General features: G+C 33.2%; 3 protein-coding genes and 1 pseudogene across 3 annotated transcripts; all 4 read right to left on the reverse strand.

Moving 5' to 3' along the window:
- Nucleotides 1-851: 851 nt before the first annotated feature.
- Nucleotides 852-2,801, reverse strand: LOC112507893 (pentatricopeptide repeat-containing protein At2g03880, mitochondrial-like). Its single transcript, XM_025112640.1, has one exon. It carries the CDS (start codon nt 2,799-2,801, stop codon nt 918-920), a length of 1,884 nt encoding a protein of 627 aa, XP_024968408.1. The 3' UTR covers nt 852-917.
- A 516-nt stretch (nt 2,802-3,317) lies between these two features.
- Nucleotides 3,318-11,418, reverse strand: LOC112507693 (kinesin-like protein KIN-5C). Its single transcript, XM_025112360.1, has 23 exons — nt 11,366-11,418; nt 11,074-11,203; nt 9,510-9,668; nt 9,072-9,421; nt 8,853-8,991; nt 8,594-8,691; nt 8,232-8,388; nt 7,769-7,838; nt 7,603-7,679; nt 7,356-7,409; nt 7,166-7,246; nt 6,956-7,067; nt 6,793-6,879; nt 6,528-6,703; nt 6,046-6,207; nt 5,857-5,964; nt 5,436-5,594; nt 5,167-5,250; nt 4,881-5,086; nt 4,668-4,769; nt 4,413-4,522; nt 3,796-3,947; nt 3,318-3,723 (listed from the first exon to the last, which is right to left on the reverse strand). The coding sequence occupies exons 1-23, from the start codon at nt 11,416-11,418 to the stop codon at nt 3,535-3,537; spliced, it is 3,015 nt and encodes a 1,004-aa protein (XP_024968128.1). The 3' UTR covers nt 3,318-3,534.
- A 5,113-nt stretch (nt 11,419-16,531) lies between these two features.
- LOC112505772 lies at nt 16,532-17,002 on the reverse strand (annotated as a pseudogene).
- A 7,509-nt stretch (nt 17,003-24,511) lies between these two features.
- LOC112507927 (auxin-induced protein 15A-like) lies at nt 24,512-25,141 on the reverse strand. Its single transcript, XM_025112679.1, has one exon. It carries the CDS (start codon nt 25,084-25,086, stop codon nt 24,676-24,678), a length of 411 nt encoding a protein of 136 aa, XP_024968447.1. The 5' UTR covers nt 25,087-25,141; the 3' UTR covers nt 24,512-24,675.
- Nucleotides 25,142-26,796: the final 1,655 nt, after the last annotated feature.

Raw genomic sequence — 26,796 nt, forward strand, 5'->3', positions numbered from 1 at the left:
TACTCCTTTCGACATTTAACCGAACAATTTGTGTACGGTTAAACATTTACCCACAATCTAATCATATTGAAACGATAATATACCCTTTCCATTTCTACATCAATATAACCAGTTCTAGCATTATAAACATCAAATATATCATAAATATGACAATATCAATCCGTAAACTTAGATATAAACACAGTTTATAACCGATCTAAACAATCCTAAAATAAACACTTTAATGAAACTAAATGAAACTTATACCTTTAAGAAGAGTTCGGAGAGTGGATTCCGAATATATAATTGTTGCCTCGATCCCCTTACTAACTTGACGTAAAATCTAGAGAGAAGACGAGAGAGAATTGTAGAGAGAGAAAATTGTAGAGAGAGAAAATGAGAGAGAGAATGAGAGAGAGTTGAGAGAGAGAGGCGGTTCATATATATATATATATATTTAATATTTTTTTTTTTTTTCCCACCGCCTCATATATATATATATAATATATAATATATAATATATATAATATATAATATATATATATATATATAGTTTAACTATTTGACGGTTTTTACCCTTTAAGTTAAATTCCAACTTTACGTCAATATAGGTATAAACACATTTTTGACGTAAAACTAGTCTAGGGTACAAATTGGTTAAGCATAGGGTACAAATATATCATGCATAATTCTACCAAAATTTTCTTACCCCAATTTGTACGAGTTAACGAAAACACGGATATTATAGGTAGTGACAATAGTAACATGGTTGTGGTGGGGCAAGTGGTGGACGGTGTTGGTTAAATTATGAAATTCAATTCCTTCACTTATATCATATATGATTTAATAAAATTTAAAGAACTCTTATATTTTTATTACAACTTTCGGTGCCGGTTCTTATGCATCTCTAGTCTCGATAATACTTCATATCTAACGGCTTACCAATAGTCGCCACACGAACAAACACCTTCACTAACATGATGAAACCGCTTTGCATCCCGGACAATTATTTCCCTTTTCTCGACAGTCGATACAAATTTGATAAACGTATGACAATCACCGCAAACCCGGAGATTCTTCGTCATACGGATTGGACTTTTCTCTGGTGTACTGATAATCCCATATGCAATTGCAAGCTTTTCACTGTGTGCATACAAGCTTCCCAGTTTAAGCTCCTCATTAACATCATGCAACACAAAATTTGTATCAGGAACATAACCACACAACTCCAACTTCTGTATCAAACTATCAAGTTTCTCGTAGATCGCCTTCGATTCACTATGTGTGTGATCACCACTGCAAAATCTGTGGAAATCGTTGCGTGCTTCAACCCATGTCCAACCAGGGGTCTTTTTCAAGTTTTGGCTAACCATTTGTGTCCGAATCTTGGCCACATTTTCCCACTTCCCGGCTTTGGCGTAAATGTTAGAAAGTGACACGTAGTGACTGGCATTGTGAGGCTGGATTTCAAGAAGAGATTCGGCTGCTTTTTGTGCCATTTCTACGTGATTATAGATTTTACAGGCTCCGAGTAACGCACTCCATAGACCTTCGTCTTTCTCGGCTGTCATATTTTCAATCAAATTGAATGCTTGATGGAGTCTTCCAGCTCGGCCCAAGAGATCAACCATGCACGTATAGTGCTTCACATCCGGTTTTATGAAGTATTTTTCTTGCATCTGCGAGAAAACCTGAAGGCCTTCTTCAACCAAACCGGAGTGACTACAAGCATAAAGAAGCGAAACAAAGGTGATTTTGTTTGGTGTGATTCCAGTTTTTGACATCATAGGGAACAATTCGAGTGCTTTTTGACCTTTCCCGTGATACCCATAAGCTGCAATCATCGTGCTCCAAGAAATAACATTCTTTTCTTTCATCCCATTGAATATCTCTCGAGCAGATTCAAGATTTCCACATTTTGCATACATATCAATCATTGCAGTTCCAAGAATCACGTCTAATGAGCGGTATTGTCTCCTTATAAGATCGTGCACATGTTTAGCCTTATGCATAGCGCCTAATTTTGCACAAGCATTTACTACTGTCACCATGGAAATCTTATCGGGCACAATACCAACTTCTTGCATCTGATCAAACAAAACTAATGATTCGCTAGCATTCCCACAAGCAGTGTAGGCACCGATCATGACGGTCCAGGTCGTAATATCTCTTTTCGTCATCATATTGAATAGCTTTCTTGCATCATCGATGACCCCACATTTTGCATACATGTCGACAATCGCTGCACAAATAAAAGTGTTCATGTTCAATCCAAATTTATGCACAATTTGATGAACCAATCTCCCCATTTTGAGATCCAATCTATCCCTACAAACTCTTACCACAGAGGGCAAGGTGTAAACATCTGGCTGTTCCCCAGACCTGATATATTCCCTAAATGTCTCAAAACATTTCTTATAATTCCCAGCCTTAGCAAATCCACCAATCATAACACTCCAAGAAACCGGGTTTCTTTCAGGCATTTTATCGAATAGGTTATAGGCATCATCCACTCCATTGTAACGTACATACATGTACAAAAGCTTGTTAAGTATATAAAGATCATTGAGCAAGCCATCATCATACAATTGGGTGTGAAGGGATTTAATCTGTTGCAGATTTTTACAGTTAATTAGGGCAGAAAGGTAGAATCTTGGGTCCAGAAATGATGATTCTTGAACTTGGGTACTGAGAATTGGGGTGTTGTGTTCATGGGATTGGCCATCATCAAGAACTGATAAGGGAGAAGCAACAGAGCAGAAAGTTTGGGATTCAATAGATATAAATGCAGTAATCAATCTTTGATTTCTGAGTTTGAACATTGAAGTCGACAGCTGCGTATGATTTTATGTATTTGGTAATACCGAAAGAGAGAAGCGTTGATGTACGATCCCAAAGCTATAAACAATATTTTTCTTATTAAAATTAAGAAACAATTTCAAAAAAATCAAATAAAATGTTTTAGTTATTAACTACTTTTTGAATGAAAAAAATCATTAAACTTTCTCATTTTCAATGATTTAAGTCCTTGAACTATTTTTTGAATAAAAAAATCATTAAACTTTTATATTTTGATCATATCCACACCCCATGAATTGCACTTAATACAAGAATTGATGTGATACATCTCTTTAGTGTTGATCTTTATCAGATATGATCCAAGGTTGAAGATCATTTCTTACTATTCTCACCATAAATTTCATTCTCACAAGAACACAACCCTCAATACAAATATATTTCATTTTGATACAATATTGAATACACCATGATTCAAAAGCCTCCAAGAGTGTATGATATCACACAACACAACAGAATAAAAAGGGATCTTGTTTCAGTCAGCATCTGCTGTCAAAGAAAAGCACCTGAATATGTTGTGATACAAGAAATGATTGAAATTTTCTCTCCAAGTGATGAACAATCTTACATTACTACATAATGCTAATAAAAATACACAACAAACCCATCTCTGAATCTGAATCCCAAGCAGGAATTATGTGAACCTGTCACACTATCCTCGTGTTTTCACTATACACACTAACAACTACAGATGGATCCTCATTGGTTGTTGATTTCTGCAAGGGGCGATCGCAAAGTAGCAGCAGAAATCTTGGGTCCCTTTGAATGGTTTTCCCTGAATTCCTCCACAAGACTTTCCATTGGCATTGCTCGAAGCGACTCTATACTCATCTTACTTGGGACATCACTCTCACATCTTACAGGAGTATCTCCAGATGCTTCATAATCCTGCTCAAAAACAAGCATTTCAGAATACCAACAAAAAGCTTATCCAATCCATAATCAGTATTATCATCTTACCATATATTTCTGCTGAAAAGTATCACAAGCTTTCTGCTGTATTGCACCAGATTGCGTGGAGTGATTCTCTCGTAAACTTTCAAGAACAGTGGCTTGAGCTTTTGTGGTTTCTAAAATTCCACAAACAGCCTCTTGTTCTTCTTGTGATGTAACTGTAAACAATATCCACAAATGGAACATGATTAGTGACAAATGGTTCATTGTTTGACACACCACCAATCAGCATATCATTTTTAACAATGCAACTACTTACTACAATCATTATAAAGTCTGCCAATTCAAACCATTGCCCCTTCCATGTTGGCAAGAGTTTTCAAGAAAAAATTCATGGGGAATAAGGACAGAATCAGGAACATTAAAACAGCAGAGTTGGTACAAACTAAAACATAACTAAAGCTAAAAGCATCCCCGCTACTGAAAACTATAATCCAACAAATGACTATCATTAACATTCCAGTTCATATATGTTGTGTTGATGCAACTTGGCATAGCATTTTAGACTGTCACGAGATATGAACATTAACAAAAGAATGATTGATGAACACTATATCATGAAAACCCCCTCTGAACAAATAAATGATAAGGCAAAAGACAACATATGATTCCACTAAACTTACCCTCCATGTGCTTAATGATGTCCATACTATTCTTCGACACATCCTCTTCAGCAGTGGCCCTTGCAAAACTAATCTCAGAAGCATGATGTTCATTGCTCCCAGAAGCACTTCTGCAGAGTTTGAACAAAAAAACATTTTACAGTTTGTTGCATTGCTCTATGATATAAGAATAGACGAGGGACCACGATTTTTCTGGAAGTAAAGAAACTATATAATTGTTCAAAAACTTAGACTAGAAAAGTGGGAATAACTCACGAGACAAGGATTTCAATTGCTGAGACGTGTTTTCTACCCATGTCAGTCACAGACTCATGGGTCTTTTTGGAATGCTTCAGTGCCATTTCAGTTGTATCAACACTGGAGGTAAAGGTTGGAAGGAACCATCAATTAGATAAGCGCTTCTAGTTAAGATCAAAGAAAGAAACTACGAATTCTGCCAAAGTATATTGCAGGGCATTTCCTTTTTACCATTTCTGTAGCAATAACTCAATGCGACAGTGTTTAGCAGCAGAAAATTCAGCACTGTCTTTTGCATCAGTTTCTGCTTGCAAAGAAAACTCTTGCCATTTTCTTTTGGCATCCGTTGTGATTCCTTCGATCGAAGAAACATGCCCATCCAGAACTGTCTTACTTCCAGCAGCAGTTTCTCTGATACCAGCTAAACGTGCATCCACCTGTAGGTTTAACCATCAACTACATTTAAACAAAAACATAAAAACCGAGGACAGGGGAATTATAATAGAAGCAAACAAACCATCTCTTTTTGACGACTGATATGATTTGAGACTAAGCTTGTAACATCAGCAATAAGCTTCTGTGCATCAGATTTTGATTGCTCCTGAAGGAATTTATACTTCAAAAGTTAGAAATGAACAAACAACCTCAGTATATCCCACGCGGAGGTGGGGTCGGGATGGGATGTACGCAGACCTGTCCTCTACCCAGACAGTACAGCTACCATTCCATGAATACCTTCGGCTTGCAAAAGGTGTTATTTCACATCTGCATTGTTTTTTAACGTACCTCATATGCCTTCTGAAACTCTTCAATACTCTTTGTTTGTATCTCATCGACTTGATTAGCATGACTTCCCAGATCTTTGGATTCTTCCATCAGCTTATCGAAAATACCATGAATGAACTCGGATATATTTGTTGTGTGGTGGATGCTGACATTATATCTCTGAAATATTTTGAAGATGCCAAATCCCATTTAACGTAAGAAAATTAAGCATATAATATTATTCTTCAGAGATCATAGATCAAAAGGCAACAAGAGAAATAAAAACAGAAGGTCAGCAGGCATCTAGCCTTTTTCACACCCAGTGAAGATAATACACTCACTCAGAAACCATGCATGCATAAAAGCTTAAAAAATTTAGTTCAAAACTTTTAGATAATCAAATTTCAGATTTTGGGGGAATGATATAAACAAGAAAGCACACCTTTCGGAGCTCTCTAGCAAAAAGTGCAATCTCTCCTTGCTGAGTTGATAAAGAGCCATGAAGCTCATCAAATATAGCATGTCCTTCTGTAGCTTCTTCAGCTAAGAGCTAATAAAAAGAATAGTCAGATTGTGTACTGATTTAAGTGTAGAAACAAGTCTTATGAATGCTATAATTTTTTGTACTTACTTCTTCAACACAATGAGCATTAGAAGAAGCCAAGACTGAAATATCCTCTAAACTTCCATTAGCACTTGCTTTGTGCAAACGTACAACATTTTCCAGTGCCTCAATGTGAGAAATATACAAATTCCTCGATGCAGATACTTTTTTCTTCAAGTCTGTGATGGCCTAAATCATAAAAACAATTAAAGCTACAAGAAAAACGATCAAGTAAACTTGTATGCATCGAACCACAAAAAAATGTGTAATAATTCTGGACAAAGAATTAACATTAGGCAACGTGTTTTCTTCTTCCTCCGGAAATTGTGCTAGAAGCCTAGAATAGAAAAGGTAAACAAACCCTTTTGACATTTGAGCTTTCAAAGATCAATTCGTTTCATTACCATAAACGTTGAGGCTATCATGCCTGGCAGTCAAGGAAAGACTAAATATGTCGATGACAAAAGATTGGACATATAGAGTATCCCATGCCACAAATCAAGCAGTACCTGATCATTAATGTTGATGAAAGTGTGACAAAACTTCTCGATGCACTGAAGCTGTTCGTTTTGCTGAGATATAGATGCAGCCACCATGTTGCAAAGAGAGCCAACATCCCGGGCAAGCTCAGACTCGAATTTATTTACAACTGACCTATTACCAGCATTCAGTTTATCCTCTCTTGCTGCATAAAGTTGAGAAGCAAATAGTAAGAGATCCAAACAGAAGTTAATAGAAAAACATGACCATATACATATATAAGAGAATGCATACCAATCTTCATAAATAATGATGCATTGTCCTGAAGAGCTTTCTCTAAGTCAGATCGAAGAACACATGCTTGATGAGCCAACGCATTCTCTGTATCCAATATTCAGCTTGATGTAAAAGATGCAAAGTGACAAAAACATTGACACCAAAAAACAATCAGATATACCTGCTTTTTTCTGTTCATATATGATAAAATCTCGCTCCTTGAGAGCATATTGACATCTCTTCAGTGTGTCCTCAGTATTAGCTAACACCTTATTGGTTTGGTTCAAGTTGTTCTAGGGAGAAAAAAGAAAAGATAATGGAAAAGGCAGATATTCATCAAAGATACCATAAAGAATCCCACAACAATGCAGTCAATGACAAGTTGATTTACCTGTGTCGACTCAAGTTTGTTGCTCAGATCAGTGCACTCCTCTACCCGAGCATTAAATTGAGTTTGCAATTCCTGAAATTGCTGTATTTGAACCAAAGAGTAAGCAAGAAAGAGATTGCAGCAACACCTGAACTACATGACCAAACATTAGTTTGCTCCTAGCACACAAATACACTAAAATAACAGTTACCTTTTGTTGGTTTTCTATCTTAATTCCCATTTGTTCGATCTGATCTGCCATTGCCTATACAAAAATAGCATCATAAGAATAGGTGCATCTGATGCAAACCTCAAATGGGTGCATCATAAGTTCGTTGTAGAAAATGAAGATAGAAAACAAGGGTAAAACAGAAATTCTCAAAATAGCTCCATGGTATTAAAAATTACTATGATGTGATACATCCTAATGATAATATTAAGGCCAAAAATTGCAGTACCTTTCTTTCCACTTCCTCTTGGTAATATCGCTCTTTTGGTAGATAAACACCACTTTTCTCACGGGAAGCATGAACCTCTGAAAATTTTCACAAAAGATACAATTACCAACTCATTCGTCCAAATTATTTCCCATCCAAGGCATTATCAAAAATGCAGCTAAATTACCAGCTTTGAGTCTTTCAATTTCACCATAAAGATCCTTGATTAGAGTTGTTTTCATCATCTTCTGATTTACCTACAGATACACAAAAATAACATAAATTGAAAATGGATTAGATTGTTTGGTCAGTAAAACCACCAAAAACTCAAAAAAATAAACTGTAAAATAATCAGAATGCTTAAGCATTTCAAGGTAATCCATCACACAGAAACTCTCCCAAAAAATTATTTTACTTGGCAACACATGACAATACCATCTCAGATATAGTATAGAGATGCTATCCTGACTAGAGTTCAAGACCAAGATGACTACATAAGAAGCAAAAGGATAACACAGAAGAATGGATATCAAATTCCATGTTTAACTATAGACTAAAACACATTAATGAATATGAAGTGAGAATTCAATTGACAGATACGTAAAGCAAGATTAAGAATAGCCCAATTAGTGTGTAGACAGTGGCAATACCTCTGGCTTGTTCTTTATATTTTTTGCCCTGTGGGCATAATCTAATGTGCTCAAGGTCTCTTCCAGACAATGAACAGCAGGTGATACAGTGGCAATGATACATGTTTTGGTCCTTCCACCCAATGAGTCACGAAGTAGACGAGTGAGCTTGCTATCTCTGGAATTTAAATTACCACAGAAAATTAGCATTAGAAAAGGATATATATATATATATATATATATATATATGAAAAGGAGAGAGAATATATAAAAGTGGTTCCAAAATATTATCAATTTAAAGCTCAGAAACATTATCCACTTCAAAAAGAGCATAAATAACTGAAGGGGAAGGAAATCTAGACAATTCAGGAAATAAGCCAAACCTATAAGGGATGTGCCCAAGATGCTCCACTAAAGCATTTATTACTCGTCCCAAAGTAAGTAAACTTTTATTAATTTCTCCAGCCTCTCTTGCACGGCCCTAAAAAATTACAAACTTAATGAAAACCAGAGGAATACAGAAAGAACTATAACACGAAAAGGCAACACAAAAATTCACCACAATTGTTAGCACATAGCATACTCATAATTTGAAAATGAAAACTCAAATAATAGTCAATGAAGATTTGTTGAATTTATTACCTCCCTCGCACCTGAACGAGAAATGTTTTCCGAACCAGCTAAATCAACCAGATTCAGTTTGCCACATTTGATAAGTTCTTCACCTTCTGGGGTTGACTCTTTAATGTGTATTGTAATAGAAAAAAGTGAATGTGACCGACTGAAACATAAGAGATAGCCTTACAGGTAAGGATTATGAGTTATTAGGATTTTTGAATAGCTTGCAGAAAAAACTGTAACCTTGATTGTTTATTTAATAAGGTCTCTGCAGTTCGACGTTTGGCAGAACCCCTCTCAAGTAATGTGAAAATCTCACTAGCACTAGTTACAATCTCCTCTTCCAAACCTCTCACAAGAACTCCACCTTTGCCATCTTCCATGAGTGGCAATAGTTTTTTCTGCTTATCCTCAACACCAAGTTTTGATATCTCTTCTGGAGCAAGCAAGTCGGTAATTTCCTCATTATATAGCTCTAAGAAAGTTACTTTAACACTATACTCCGCATTCTGACCCTCCAATGTGTCAAATATTTGTTGCACAGATCTAGGTATTACACCTGCTTCTGGTGGCAGCTCTCCATTAGGCCCACTCTGAGAATACATTACCAATGCATTATTAGATATTGAAACAAAGAATTAATACATGCTTTAAGGCTAATGTAAGTTTAAAATATAATACCTTTGACCTCTTACATTCTCCTTCCATAGTATAAGTTTTTCCTGTGCCTGTCTGTCCATAGGCAAAAATGGTGCAATTGAATCCTTCTAAAACTTCATGTACAATTGGAATAACAGCTTGTTCATACAAGTCTTTTTGCTGGGCTGTAGGACCAAAAACCTGCATATATTCAGAAAACCCATAATCATTGATTGCTCATCTAATAACCAGCCATTATCAACCAAAAGTAAGTGAGAATAACCAGTATTGGTCCATGCAATAACTGGAGTTTTTTTGTTTTTCTTGGATCTATGATCCTCCCTCTCTTTAAAAACAGACATGGCAATATCCTAATAGGGATGCCCTAGAATAAATGCAATGCATCCCTTTTAGTAAGTTCCAATACAAGACTACATTCGCATTGGTAATAATAACAAAATATTGATAAATTTGACTTTCATGGGCAAGGTTTTGTTTGGTTATTTTTTATATTAAAGAGTTTACTTGTTAAATGATGGTGACTCCTAAAAAATTCAATAAATAGTCAATTCATTATTTTGTAATTTATCATGAGTAATTGTGTCAGAAATATAGACTCTGAACTAGTGATCATCCATTTGAGTCCAATTCCTAACATGGTGTATGACTATTTTCTTTGTTTAGCGTTCCCTTCGCTTGGGGAAAAAAGATAGATCAAAATTATTGCCTTCAACCCCGTTTAGGAATTTGAATTGGAGTTCTTTTTTAAAACTAATGACTATATGATACTGCTAAAAGAAGAGTCTCTCCAATTATGATATCTCAATTCTTGAATGGTTTTACTATGAAGCTAATATGATATTATTATTATTATTGGATCCCCACATCCAGTAGTCACCAACCAACACACCTTTATACATGTACAGATCTCCCCTCTCTACGAAGGCTCTTTTAGAGAGAGAATCAAAGGTTCCACATACAAGGCATCAAAGCTGGCATCTAATACCACCTAAGGACTTGGTGGACTCTTTCCGCCTCTGTTTGAGGGGCATGTCAGAGTCCCACATCGGCTAGATACAATCCATCAAACTCATATATATGTAAGAACCTCCTCCACTTTACAAGGACTCTTTTAAATAGAGATTCAAAAAGGTTGCACATATCCAAACATATCACCAAAGCGGGCGTCTAGCACCTTGGGGGCTCACCTACACCCAATCTATCCTAGCCTCCATTTGAAGGGCGTGATGGAGTCTCAGGTCGGCTAGCCACAGTGATACGACTCACATGTATATGTAGGGTTCTCCCCTATCTCTTTATGATTGTTTTCTTGGAGAGGGAATCAGGGGTCTTCATATATAAAAGACAATGAGCCATCCTCTTGTCTACATATCTGGTTAAATAGACCAATTGAAACAAAGGTGTAAGGCACGCCCTTAACCTTTTCTTCATTAACGAGTAAAGGAATAAATTGAAATAGTGAACCGTATCACTCGACTCATAAACTTCAAAAAGATTCACACAAAAACGAGAAACGGCTTGCCCAAGTCTATAAATCCCCAATCCAGATGCGATTGCAAATGCACATCATCGTAAATAGTGTTACCTTGTCAAACGTAAAAACCCTATCTATTTGTTTCCCAGCAATGCTCTGTGAAACCGCAACTTCCCTCTGATACTCGTTACAAGTCACCACCTGAGGTGCATTGTTCTTCACCTCATCGTTACTAAACGGCCTACCAAACAAAACAACGATACATTTCAATACACAAATTACCACACAAAAAATGATTTCAAAACAGATTTGAAAATTACAATACCCATCAAACCCTAAGAGAGCTTTTACTTCTACCTTCAATAAGAAGAAAGAATAGAGAGTAGAATAAACACTTCAGTACCTGCAACGTAATAGCACTTGGACATTGACGCCTTTCTCATGGCGACCGGACATTTTACACACAGATTCTGCGCGCAGGTGTGTGAAAGAGGGAATTTTGCAGCTTGCTTTGCTTCGATCGAATAATGGTTGCCTTCTCTCTCCAAAACAGTTTGATTCGATGGAAATGAAAAGCAGCGGGATGAATCGGGTGTTTTGAATTTTTGAAGGACCGCTCTCCACTTTCGATCTGGCTGTTCAATTATGAGGAGTTTGATCTGACGGTGTCTGTGTTGTCGAAAGATGAGTTGACGAAATTGCCCTTTCAAGAATTTTTCCTTTGTTTGTTTTAAAAAAAAAACTCTTATTTAACATTTATGTTTGATTTTTTTAGAAATAGGGTTATTTAGACCACTTGTTTTTCTAACTTCCAACTTTATTTGTTAAGAGATAAACCAATATATTATTTGCTTTTTATTGTTTTCGAAACCTTTAGCAACAACGTTTTTCAATTAATTAACCTTAATCGATCATTTTTCTTAATTAAGCATTCCCAAATCAATCCTCACATCTCTTAATTGATGTATTTTAATAGAATTTAAATGTATTAAATACCGTTAATGACATATTTTCGTTTAAATGAATGTTAATTATATAATTTAAATATAAATTTCGTAATCATGATGAATAAATATGTGAAATTGTATAAATTTATCTATAAATTCAGTATTATAATTTTCTCATCGGTAAAATAGACAATTTAAATAAATTCAGACAATAATCAGTTTACAAAAACAAATAGTATTATTGATTCAGACTTCAGCACCATCTCTTATTAACCATATATGAAATAAGAATTTAAACTTCAGTATCTCTTAAAAAATAAATGTCACCTTAAACTATGTTTACGAAGAAAATTATAAAAAAAACAAAAATTCGCATAACTTAACAAAAAAAAATATATAATCGATATATTATATGTAATGATTATTTAAAATCATAAATAATATTTTTTTTTAATTATTTTACCAAATTAATAATCAATTTGAAATTCTTATAATCGATATATTATATTTTTTACCATCCGGTTTGTATTAGTTCATGCATTATATTATTAAAAATTTATTTCAATTGTATTTTGAACTATTATAGTTGATTAAATTTTCAAGATGCTTTTTTTATTCATTTTATATTCTTATCAACTAGTTTTGTTAAACATTATTTGTTTATCAGCTATTTTACCAAATATAGTCTTATACAGTTAAAATTAAATTTGTAAATGAATTAAAGTTGTTTGATTCCTTTGTAGGTTGTAGTTTCAAAATTTAAGTGAAATAACAATAATGGCTAAAATACATTTTTTATAAATAATTTTGTAAAACTACCATTTACGTTTTCTAATTTCGTTTTAGTGTTTAGATGTTCTCCATCAACAAAAGTTCATCATCTTCCTTGTGGACGTACAACGCCATACTTGTGGCGGAAGCACGTAAATCTTTTGTGTCTTCTATGTTTTTTTGTAATTATTTGGTTGATTGTTCGTTGTGCTTTCAATCATACTTTGTTTTCCGCATTACTTGTTTGTTGGCATCACATACTTAATTACCGTTGAATGTACTTTTTTTGTGTGACACCCAAAAACGTGTTTAAGTATGAAAAGAAAAGGGAGAAGAAAAATAAAATAAATTGATTTTTATTTTATCGAACCAAAAGATGCGAAGAAAAACGTGAAAATGGGCCAATCATGCCATTTAATGAAAGTAGAAGTGAAAAAAAAGAGTTCATGTTCAATCCGACTAAAAAATGAAAGAAAATGTCAAGTCATGATAAAAAAAAATGTAATATTGGCCAAAGTTTTGAAGCCAGGGGCAAATGTCATTATTTGATAGTTCAGGAGGTATGTCGACGTCAACTTTCTCATACTTGAGGGACCTGTTTTATGAATAGGAAAATTTTGATTTCTTGAAAGCCACTTGACATGGTTGAACTTTGAAGGCTCCTGCTCACCAGGGCAACGAAAGAGACAAAAAATTCATATTTAAGTAGCCGCTATCACCAACTATATTTTTGTTCGATAAATTTTAGAAAACGATGAGAACGGGAGAAAAATTGGACAAATGTCAATTCGGCAGTTCGTCCCCCTTCCTATGAGTTCCCTCATCTTCTAATCGAAGTATCAGTTTTTGAGGATTGAGGGCAAGACACTCAACCAAATTTCAAGTTATTTATATGTTTAGATTCCCTTTTCAGTCCTCAATCGAACCTTAATAATCTTATGTATCAGATTTTGGTTTAGAAGGTGTGATTTTGAGTTTTTTTTTTTTTTTTACAGATTCTCAAGTGGTTATAAAGCATAAACTTTATGAGAAAATGAGATTCAATACTTGATGATTTTGTTTATTCTTGTTCCTAAGATTAAGGAAAATGATTTTCTAAAACTTTAGCAAAAGAATCAACAAAAATGTTTAAAAAAAACGAGGCCGACGGGTTTAGGCGAGTCTAGGCGCAAGCGTGCAACCGACGAGTTCGGCCGGACGTTGGCATTGGGCCGGCAGATCTGGGTCGGTCGTTGGGCCATAAAGTTTGTTTGAGGTTTGAGCCATGTATGTTGGAGTTGGACACATGGACTTGGTCCTTTAAACGGAGTCCATTAATTTATTTTATTTAAGTTTTATTTCATGTATAAATGTATAATAAATTAATTTTGGGCTACTTAAGGATCGTTTATCAAACACTTACCTGGTAAATGTTTAACGGTAAAATTTAATACTATTATGTACTTACCAAGTAAGATTTTTAGTCCACCAAAATGACATCGTATGCAACAATTTACTCGATAAGCGCTTACCGTAGTAAGAATCGTCGCCCTCACTTACCGGGTAAGACTTTTGGTCTTTGTTTCGCTCTTACTGTGTAAGATTCTTGATCCTTGTCATATTCATCTGGTCCGATAAAGTAATGTGATTTGGAAAGCGCTTACCCGGATGGACGTTTGATAAATGACCCCTTAATTTTTCTTAGTTCGGTCACGATGATTAGGTTTTTGGACCCAATAAAATTATTTAGGTTCAGATTTAATTATATTGTATAAGCTATATTGGTTGATTAAATTTATTTCAAAATTTTACTAATATGTTATTTAATTAATATAATAATTTATTTTAAAAAATTAATATTAATTAATTAATTCCTTTTCTAAGTGACTTATTAAATTATTTAATAATTTAATATATGCTTGAAATATGGACGGATCTAGATTTGTGGTATAGGTGGCACGTGCCACCGTATTATTTCTCCGCCAAAAGGTAAAAAATTAGGTTTCGTGAACGGTGCAACCGTATTAATTTGTTGTGCCACCGTATAGATTTTGAAACTACAATGAGAACCAGTTTTATTTGGTAGAGTTGGTTTGCAAGGCTTTTATTCCACCCCACACCCAAGTTCAAATCCTGTTAGTGTCATTTTCTTAGTCAAATGGTGTCATCATTTGGAAAAAATTATGTATATTTGTTTCATATAGTAAAAATATGTCACCGTTTGAAAAAAAATTCCAATTTTTTTTTCTTATGGTCAAATGATGCCACCATTTGAAAAAAATTATGGGTCCGTCCATGGCTTGATATTACTAATTGGAAGACACGTTAATATGGAACAAAAGTTTCCTTAGTTGTTAAAAGAATAAATTAATGTTAAGAGTCCTTATCAAACGTAATACTTAGAGGATTATTAAATTGTTTTGATGATTTAATAATGGGATTAAAGTATCGCAATTTGAATTAAATTTTTATTGAGACACTTTAATTTGGAGAGATGTATTTATAAGATTCTAAAATTATTATTTTTGTTGGGACGCCATTGAGATTTAGACTTAGGGTTTAACTAAAGTTAGTAGAGGTTGACTGAGTTGACCAATGACTGACTTTTACCTTGTTTGATCCACAAGGGTTTTAACGGATCAAATGGGGATATTTGAGATATGAAGAGATTCGATTTTGGGGTTTGGCTTTAGGTCGGGTCGAGTTTGCCCATTAATGAGATATTATGGTATGAAATGTGTAGGTTTTCAATCAAGAGCTATCGATAATGGATAAAATGGACAAGTGAGTCTTCATGAGACTTACAATGAGATGCATACCTATATATGAATGTATTTTTTAGCATGATATGATATGTACGGTGATGTTCACGTATGTATGATGTTTTAGTTTACATACATGGTACAATATATTTTGCATGTGTGTTATTTATGATCAGTTGCATGCTATGTGTTCATTTTGTTTTCAGATAACTCTAGCATGTTGTTTCATACGAAATTTTTTACAATCAGTTTAGTGGGTGGACATTTGGCCTGTAAGTTACACAACAAGTGACACAACCTAGACAAGTGGGTGATTAAATAGAACATGCAGATCAAACCAGGACGTGTAAGTGATTAAATGACTCATACCCGACCGGACAATTTATGACAATTTATTGGATGGGCATTTGACTTGTAAGTCAGATGACAAGTAGTATAACCCGAACAAGGGGCGATCGAATATAACAGACAGGTTAATTTTTCTAATTCTCATGTCTTCTTACTGTTCACCAATCACATAAAACCATTACTAAAACCGACCCTAATAGGAAAAAATGTAAGTTCATATTGTGATCGAGTAAAAGTTTAATTTTTCTAATTCCCATGTCTTCTTACTGTTCACCAATCACATAAAACCACATCGTCACTTTATCGAGGAAAAATGAATTACATAAAAACAATAAAGTGTATTCAAATAATTAGTAAGACAAAAGAAAAATAAAGGATTTGGAGACAACGACTCTTTATTCTATATGATTGGGTTTCAATAAAAAAATACGATTAAAATGTTGTATTTTATAATTTATAAAAGAAAAAAGATATTTTATATTAAAACAAATTAAAATATTTGAAATTCTTCCATATCTCAAAAGCCGAAATTCCTAAGTTTTTGAATTTTAATACCTCAAACTAAATTTTGTTACTGAACAAAGTTTACGGAAAAAAAAACCAATAATGGTCTTACCAGCTAAAATAATATCAATCGTGATTAAGTTTGTCATTGAACCAACCCACAATCAAGAGAAAACTCACTAATTCACACCATATCGTGAACAAAATATAATGTTTTACCGTGTATTGTCTTCGAGTGTTACTATACGTATGGATGCTCTAAATAAACTCTTGAACCAAATGACTCAGATCAAATTTCCCATTACAAGATTCCACAACACTTACCATCTCTCTGAAAGCATTGACACTACATGGAATCACCAATCCATTCTTTTGGTTAAACCCGAACTCCTCTGACGACTTCTCTAGCATCATCTTGAACAGAGGGTGAGACAGGTAGCTCATAGGAACAACGAACCTACGTTTCTCATCTCCTATGTACAACGTGAAAAACCCAGTTGGCGCTTGGCAAGTTGGCGAGGAACAAGAAGACAAACATACCCCCTCTTCGTTGTCCTTGAGTAACCATTCGGCTTGTGAAGGCTTAGGTTCACCCCAACCCTTGACCTTCTTGGCTAGGTCGTTGAGTGAACCTATCCCCAACATTTTGCTCTATAGTTGCAATAAAGAAATATGTTTCATGTAATGGCATTGAAGTGGGACGGGATGGGACATGTGTATTTGTATCATACATGATATGGACGAAATGTCTAAAAAGAAATTTTACTTTTTGACTTTTTTTAAAAACGATTATGGACATCTATGACTTTGGTGGTCTATTGAAGTAATAGTCATATTTTGACCTCGAGTTAAAAGCAAATCAACGGCTGACTCAATTTTTTTGACTTAACTACGTCTTATGCTCTTATCATAACAAAAAATTGATACATGTATAAGGATTGAGACAATTTCGATCTTAATGGGTATTGGGTTTAAATCAGATAAATGCTATTAATCTTTTTGATATTTCAGATTACGTTTGGAAATAAAATGCCTAAAAATTTTCTGTGTAAAATAGGTCATTTATATAAATTGGATGGATCATTTGAAAACCGCTCTCATATTAATTAAGGTTATGTTCGGTGGACCGGTACAAATGATGTTAATTTAAGAATAAATGTATTGATGGGTTAGGGTTTTTTAATTATTAAAAAAACATAGTGATCAAGTCTTCGAATTGATAAAAAAATATTATTATTTTACCATGTAGACGATATTATTTTTTCACAAGTTGTTCATTATATGTAGAATTTAGAATATATTGTATAATAAAATTTGTGTACAGAAGACTTATAGGAAACGTATATCTTTGCAAATGCGTCACAAAGAAGCCTTCAAAAGACGTTCATTGCAAGTATATTGAACTTTTGAATATCCGCAACATATTTGATTTTCCCGTGACTTGGTAGTTTATTAGTTTTTGCAAGAACTTTGAAGTTTCTCGGTATGTTATTGATAAATATCAATGGCTTACTTTCTCGTTATTAATTACAGTTCTATTTTGATGTGCGACGTCGCTCACAACCATATAAATAATAATGAATAATCCTCGGTTACAAACATTTATCGCGACATTTAAATGATCGTTTCTTTGATATTTTAAAAATAAAAACTTTGATTTTACGTGAAAAGAAAATACAACTCTAGACATGGAGGTTAAGGTTGGTATGAAAATGGCTACCAATCAATGGTCGGTAGCATGATTAAGGTGGATGAAAGTATTTAGGTGCCGTTTATCAAACACTTACCCGGTAGGTGCTTACTGGTAAAATTTAACACTATTATTTACTTACTTGGTATGATTTTAATCCACAAAAACAACATCGTATGCAACAATTTATTCGGTAAGCGCTTACCGTGGTAAAAGTCGTCGTTCTCACTTACCGGGTAAAACTCATGGTCTTTGTCTCGCTCTTACCGGGTAAGATTCTTGGTTCTTATCATATTCATCCGGTGAGGTAACATGACTTGGTAAGCGCTTACCCGGATAAATGTTTGGTAAAGGCCCCTTAGTCTAATTTGTATGATTAAAACAAACAAATAATTTGGATAGAAAAATACATTTTTCGTCCTTATGATTTATAAATTGTGGTTTTCGTCCTTACAATTTATTGTTTTTTCAGTCCATGTGGTTTACTATTTTTACCATTTTGGTCCCTGTATCTAAATATAGAAATTAATCCAGGGACGAATATAGCAATAAATTGCAAACTACAGTGATGAAAATCGTAATTTTTAAACCATAAAGATGAAATCCGAAATATTAATTTACTCTAAATTTAAACAAAACACCTAAATAAAATTTTTAAATTAATAAAAAATCATATATATATATTTCAAATACAAGTTAACTTTCTTGAAGTTGTATTCAATCGTTGCTAGAAAAACTTATAAAAATATTTCTATTTGGTATATAATTACAATAAAATATATAATAAGTAACATATAAATGATTGTGTGAGAATAAGAGTTAAGGTGAGAAGCGTAAAAAATGATCTAAACCCTCAATTACTTTTAATCTCATCCTACCCCATGAATTGCTATGAAGGGAATTGATCTAATACATCTTGATGCACCAAATAGTATTGATCTTCAATTGAAATTGATCCAATAATGAAGATCCATTCCTACCCTTCTGACTATAACTTTCATCCTTATCAAAACGCAACTCATAAGTAACGAGATTGAAACATTTCTTATATACAATAAACTTCAATATCTTATGACCTTATTAAACATTTATCTCATTTTTTAAATTCTTTTAAAAATTAAGTTTATAACTAATTACTACAACTTTTAAAGTTTCAGGATTGAATTACATAAAATTAATGGATAAACATGCAAGATAAATGTTAAGCCATAATAATACGACAAAATACTCGAATAAATCACAAATCTCTTGCTTTATTGAAGAATTACATTAATTTTTAATTTTCAGTTTATAATGAGACTGTGTATTCTATTATATCGTACATGTATATAACTTGTTGAATAACCCATCATTTCCTTTCACATATGTAAAGTTAGTTGTTTTAACATTCAAATTCTTGAAATAAACGGTATTACCAGATATTTGTCAGCTAATAATATGTAATACCAAAAGTGAAATAAGTGAAAAGTAAAGGAGGCAATAATGTAAATCCCAGGGACCTGTTCTGCCAAGTCTCTGAAGTTTTGAACTTCATCGAGAGCGGTTACGATTTTAAGGCTGTGCCTAGCCTTGTTAAAGCAACGTTTGAACAACGGAAATATACCGTTTGGTTCGTTTTTGGGTTTGGGATTGCTTATGAAAGCTGTTTATTGACTTATTCCGATGTGGTACCGGCAACAAACAATTTTTAGTGTTTGGATGGGCAAAAAAAAAAAAAAGAACTTGACATCGGTAATAGTAAGTTTTTAATAAATTAGTCCCTTCTAACTTATTTAAAACAACTTATCAGTTTTGAAAACGAAATTACTTTGTTACCCTTTTCTTTCGACACTTTTAGTTTTGAGTTCTGACCGTCTTTTGTAACAGCCTCGCCGGTCCTTGACAACCGGCGCCAACTTCTTTTTACTTTCGCCTGAGTCGAATGTCCGGTCACCAGAAAACCTAATAGTTTGATATAAGCTTTAGGCAACATTGTAGATTTTGCAAAAGATTCAGATTAACAACATCGACCCAGAAAATAATTTCTGGAATACTTTGAAAGCATCGAGGAATTGGAGGTTGGAACCAGAGATAAATTTTCCGGTGGGAAGTGGGTTTTCTTGGCCGGTAGATGACAATGAGTGAAAGGAGGAGCAAGTGAGGATAAGATGTGTGGATTTGGGGGAGATTTCGGGGAAAGGATGTGTGAAGGTGGTTACGATGTGGGTTTTTGGATGGTAGTACGATATTCAGTATTTTCAGTATGATCAATATGTTTGACGTGATTTTGAAATATATTATCACGTGTTCATAATTGTTCAATATTTATCTTATTAACATGAAAGAGCGTGTTATAATGTGTTTATAGCTTTCAAAGCATGCTAAATGTTTTTCAGCTTGATATTGAATTGAATTATGCATGTTTAGTCGGTTATGTGTGTGGGGTCATAGAAGGTACAAGTATCGTGTGGTTGCCTATGTTCACGGTTTGTCCAGATAGAAGGTACATGTAGCGTGTGGGTACCTCTGTACACGGGTAACTGTACTAGGTTGAGTCATAGTTGACCCACATGCTACATCAATTCAATTGAGTTATCATATGTATTGCTTTGCATACGTGGAAGATGTCAAAAGTTTACATACATAAATTTCAATGTCTTGCAATATAGATTTAATGTTACTTGTTTTGAAGTAACATCTGTGCATATATTATTTGGTTTGAAAATCATGAGCTTACTCAACAAAAGTTAATATAGTATGTATCTCAAGGTCCAAGAAAGCAGGCACCGATAAGAGCAAAGGACTTGCGTAATTTCTTCATCTGTAGTTAACTGATTATGATAAGAGTTATTTAGTTCCTTGTATTTGGAAGTGATTATGTTGTTTGAAGTTATAATAACTAACTTTGACGGGTTGATGTAAGTGTATGTATGTGTGTGTGTGTGTGTGTATATATATATATATATATATATATATATATATATAGAGAGAGAGAGAGAGAGAGAGGATGTTTATTTTGCAAAACACGTTATTTGTACAAACCGTATAAATCTCATTCAACCAATCATAATTTTTATTTTGTTTATTTTTTTATAATTATGAGAGGTTGGTTAATCAATTTTATGTGGAGGGTGTTAATCATGGATATTATCATCTTTATTATATTAATTTTAGAAAGATACATGAAACAGTTTCATTAAAATTTCATAAGTATTATGTCAAACAATTTCATAACTATATATGAAACAAATTTAACAAAAAAATATTATATGAAACAATTTCATAATATTAATCATTTTCAAGAAAAATTTTCATAAGATTAAATAATGAAATCAACGTATAAGAGTGGTTTGCATGTTTTGTACAAATATGAGTGGTTTTATTTATTTTTGAAAAAAATTGTTAGTTTTGATGATTGACAAATTGAACCCCACATATTTTATAAAATAACATTTCGAAAATATTTTACTTATATTCATAAATCAAGCATGTCAAAAAAAGTGATCATATATGTTAAAAATCAAAAGTAATTGTGTAGAATGTGTCATTAATGATTTTTCATGGAGATTGATTTGATAAGCACACTATGAGGAAAAAAAATGAAGATTCGATCCACAATAAGTGGACCGACATAAATATTAGCTGAGATTGTTCGGTGTTTCGATTTTCCAGAGGTGGAGAAGGTTGAAACCTCTAGAAAATAACTTGCGATGCCGAAGCCCTTGAATAGGAGATGGATACGGTAATGTATCACCTTCCTTGGAGGAAAGGGCGTTTGACAATGGTGGTAGTTGGGATGCATCCGATTTGAATGAGAGTGGATATAACAGTGGTGGCGGATGCAACGTCGTCCTCCTTGCTTGTTGTCTTCATCTAGAAATGGAGGTGGAACGAAGTGGGACTGTGGTTGGAGAAATTTGTAGAGAGTGAAGGGGTTATTTTTCTTAACATGCTACGTCCATATTTAAGAAACAAAAACCAAAACATAACACATACCACATGAAGATTTTTGTAGTAAAAGAATCTTAAGGATGGAAAAAAAAACATTGATGGTCCTTAAAATGAACTATTTACATTGATGGTCATTAACTTTTTAATTTCATAACACTTAAGACCATTGGATTTAACACCGTTAGTTGGCCGCCGTTAAAAAAGACAAATCAATCTTTAAATAAACTATAGGGACCAAAAGCGTAATTCACTCTAAAATTAATGTGATTCACATTTTTTTTAAATCTTTGTTAAAAATATTTTTTAATATTTTAATTAAGTTAACAAAAAATATATTTTAATTACTGTATCAATTTAACTGTTCTAACTTACTCATAAATATTTAATAATTCAATTTAACATCTAAAACACGATTTTTTTTTCATAGCAATAAATTATTTATTTTAACAAATAAATTTTAATAGTACTTAAAACATTTTTTCACAAAAAACGTAAAAAATGTGAATCACAATTAATTTTAAAACGAATTACAATTTTTTGTCCCTATTGTTTTTCCAAAGTTAATTTAATATATTTAATTTTGAAAATAAAGTAGTCTGTACTTTTATTGAAAAACTTAATTAATAATTAAATTATTTTAATTATTTTTTACTATTAAACAAATATCCAAAAAATCCGTAAACAAGAATAAGCAACAGGTGTACACACCACAATGCCCAAGACCTAAGGAAAGCTTTAGTGTGATGAGACGACCAACAGAACAAGACAATTTAGATATCGACCAACAAGTCATCACCACCACACAAACTACTGAACACGGGTTTATTTTGAGAGATCCAAATCGAATAAAGAGAGATCCAGACTACAAATGTCAACAACTTACTCATCAAAGACGACGCAGAAAACAACTCAGATAACGACCAAATGTTCGAAACCGAAGTAATAGCTCGAGGGTCAACCCCCACCACATCATAATCCTATCCCAGAGCTCCAAGATAAAAAGACATTTTCGCAAAGCATATAAAACATATGTAAAATACATATAACTGATAAAAAAAATGAATTTTTATAAATATATAAAGAAATAAAGCTAAAATCTTGTAAGAATGAAAAAATAATCATCATATAACTTTCTTTTTCATAATTACTAGCTGTTTGGTTCATTAGATCAATGTCCATTAATATTGTTTTCTCTAATTGAGAAATGAGAACGATAATTGCACAATATGCACGACTGATTTACTCATCATCCTTCAATTTGATAATAAATCTAAAAGAAAAGTTGTTGAAAATGAGAAACATGATTATTTCATAGAAGTTAGTGACTTTTTAGGTATAAAATCGAGATTTATAAGCAGAGGTAGGATCTAATTTTTTCAAGTGATGACACCACTTGAGTCTAAGAAACAAATGTATGGATTTTTTTTTACAAAATAATATTTGGTCTAGTGGTTAGTTTTTTACTTCAGATGTGAGGTCCTATGTTCAAATCTTTTATTACAAAAGACTTTAGAAACATAATAATCTAAAATTAAAAACTAAAAACGAAGAAAAATAAAATAAACATAATCTGAACCCGGGTCTCGGATACAAGAAAAACCATGCAAACCAACTTTACCAATGAATATATATATATATATATATATATATATATATATATTCATCTCCAACCCAATACTAAAACACTAATAAAATAGAGGTAAAAAAAGTTGGCCTCTATATTTGAAGGTTAATAAAGTTGGCATCTATAAATCAAATATTAATATAATACAAAGTTTTTATATTTATGTATAATGTTAAGTTTTTATAAATACATATATTATTTTATTATTATTATAATGTTAAAGATGCTTCTTAGAATTTTTTAGGGGTTGTTTGTTTACCTCTTAATAGTTTTATTAAGAGACAACCTCTGAATTGTTAAGAGGTGAATCTTGTTTGGCAAAAAAAAAGTCTGTCTCTTAATGGTTCAAAAACTCTCTGAATGATTTTGTATATTAGATCTCCCTTAACCATTAAGAGCCCTAATTTCATTGTACACAATTACTAAACAATTATATTTCATTTGGCACTATATCATGAGAGCATCCTAATCATTCTGACCACTTAATCATTCAGCACCAAACCATTCAGCAATTGCCAAACAGTCCCTTAGTGTATGGTTGGAGATGGTTTTTTTATTGTCTCTCGAATCTACCATTTTTGTGTTTTATTTTTAGTGATTAAGTCGACCATACGAAAAATACCACACTCTTTTCCATTTTCATTCCCCTTCAAGCTAGTATTATACTATTATATTCAAAACCGTGTAAGTAACACATAATGCAAAAAACCTGACTATCGGAAGATCATGAGGCAAAGACTACAATGACCATGTCGGCGTTTTGGAAGGAGAATATCAAACTCGTACTTTTTATCCCGACATGGGCAAAATTTGCTTCAGGATATGATCAAACAAGTTCCTAGACTCGAGCAACATTCATATATCATTGCCTCCTTACGACAGTGTTCTTGCGATTCTTGACATAATTGGTTTTATTTGTAATCATCCAATTCCGTATAAAACGTCAAACATGTTATTGGCAGGGATCGCAATTATATTATTTCTATAATCAACTACATAAATTACTGTTCGCTACACCAGACAAACAACTAGACAAAAGGATCTTTTTGTATAAAAACTAAGACCAACACCTTCCAAAAATCCAATGTGACCAATACATAATCCTACTATACACAATATTATTTCTCTTCTACTACTACCAATTGTATAAATTATGCACTAAACGAGCTCTTGAACCAAATGACTCAAATCAAATTTTCCATTACAAGATTCCACAACACTTACCACCTCTTGAAAAGCGTTGACACTACACGGAACCACCAATCCGTTCTTTTGGTTGAACCCAAACTCCTCCGATGACTTCTCTAGCATCATCTTGAACAATGGGTGCGACAGGTAGCTCATGGGGATGACGAACCTACGTCTCTCCTCCCCTATGTAAACCGTGAAAAACCCTGTTGGGGTTTTGCTAGACGATGATGAATCAGAAGACGACATATTTGTGCACACTACTTCTTCTTTTTCTTCACCTTTTCTAAGTAACCATTCGGACTGTGATGCGTCCGGGCCACCCCGAACCCTAACCATCTTGGCTAGGTTCTTCACTGAACCTATCTTCTTGCCCAACATTTTGTTATAGAGAGAAAGAGAGATGTTATGTACTTCAATGGCATTGGAGGCTGGTTGGAGTGGGTGTGGGAGCATTTCAAGCTATCATATATGATAAAGAGGGAAGGGCTGAAATAAAGTCAACATTTTGACTAATTCTTTAGAAAAATGAACGTGTGGCCCTATGGTTGTGTTGTTTTCTTGAATTTTGACTTTTAAGGATCCAATTTTTTATTTTGGGTATTAATTATTATTATTATTATTTGTTTTCTTATGAAAGGTATTTATAACGAAAAAGAAATTATTATAAAAAATATATACGTGTTGAACTGTCGGTGTTGTTTTAATTAGATTTAAATTGTACGGATAGTCTTTATAACTAATATAAATGCTATTGATTAATATAAGAATAAATGTAATGATGTGATTGACTTTATGATTGTGGAAATAATAAACGGTGTTTATATATTTATAATTAAAAAAATTAATAATTACTTGTGGTTGATATGGTTATTTTCACAACTACGTCTCCGATTTATAATTTGTTAGATAGAACATACGGAAAACCATAGAAAAATAGCCGTTCTTAAAAAATCCGTCACAAAAAACCTTAGTTAAACCATAAGCCTTCACGACAACCTTGATGGCACAAAAATTTTATACATAAGTAACCATTTCTTTGTTTATACGGTTTAATCCGTATAATTACAACATATATATATATATATATATATGTATGATATTTATATATAACGTGTTATATGTTTAAACGATATAACGTAGATGCTGCTCATTTCTAGAAGTGAAGGGTGGTTTGGAAATGGCTACAAATGAATGGTGGGTAGCATGATCAATAAAAAAACAGTTAATTTAATTTATATAAATAATAAATAAATAAAATAATTAAAATTTTCTATTATTTTAATTCTATTAGATGGTCTCCGTGACGTGTGAAGAAATTTAGGAGAATCTTCGGACCTGGAATTATTGGAAATTATGTACTTGTTGTACGAAGTGTCTTGGTCGACTTAATAGTAAATTTTGGATGGGTCCTTCAACTATTTCATCTTTAACGAAACTGGTCGCTATTTTTAATATATTACAAATTTGTGCCCGTTATGTACAAAATCAACCGTTTTTGGTCTTTCTTACTAAAGTCCATTAACTTCAATTAAATAAGGGGTAATATGGTTATTTTACAATTTCCGTTATCTTAATTTTAGTTTTGGGAATAAGACATTTTTCTCACTTGGCCTTCCTCTCATGGCCCTTCCTGATCATCGCCATAAATTTCACGGTCTGCTGCTCTGCATCTGCACAAGAAACCAACATTGTATCATTGCACTGTAAGCAAGCACATCTAAAATTCTTGTCAATACCTCGAACACTTTGTAACTTTATCACTTTTTGTTTCTTGCTCGACGCTAAAACACATGCAACTTTATTAATGTAGAACACAATGAAGACTAACTGCAAAAAATATAAGAGGGTAGTTGATGGAGCAACATATATGAGAAAGTCGGCTTGGAATCCTACTAAGGGAAGATTGTGAAAGCGACAGCGACAAGTTTTGGTGGTGGCGAGACCATTTTTGGTGTGAATTGTGATCGAAACTCGTATGGTGGTTGTTTTGGCTATAGCGGATATGGAGATCTCTTTGACAACAATGGATACGTATTTGATAGCAATGATGTTCGATTTAGTTGTGGTCATGATCGATTTGATGGTGGG

This window comes from Cynara cardunculus, assembly GCF_001531365.2.
Source record: "Cynara cardunculus var. scolymus isolate 2C chromosome LG 2, CcrdV1, whole genome shotgun sequence".
NCBI classification, from domain to species: domain Eukaryota; kingdom Viridiplantae; phylum Streptophyta; class Magnoliopsida; order Asterales; family Asteraceae; genus Cynara; species Cynara cardunculus.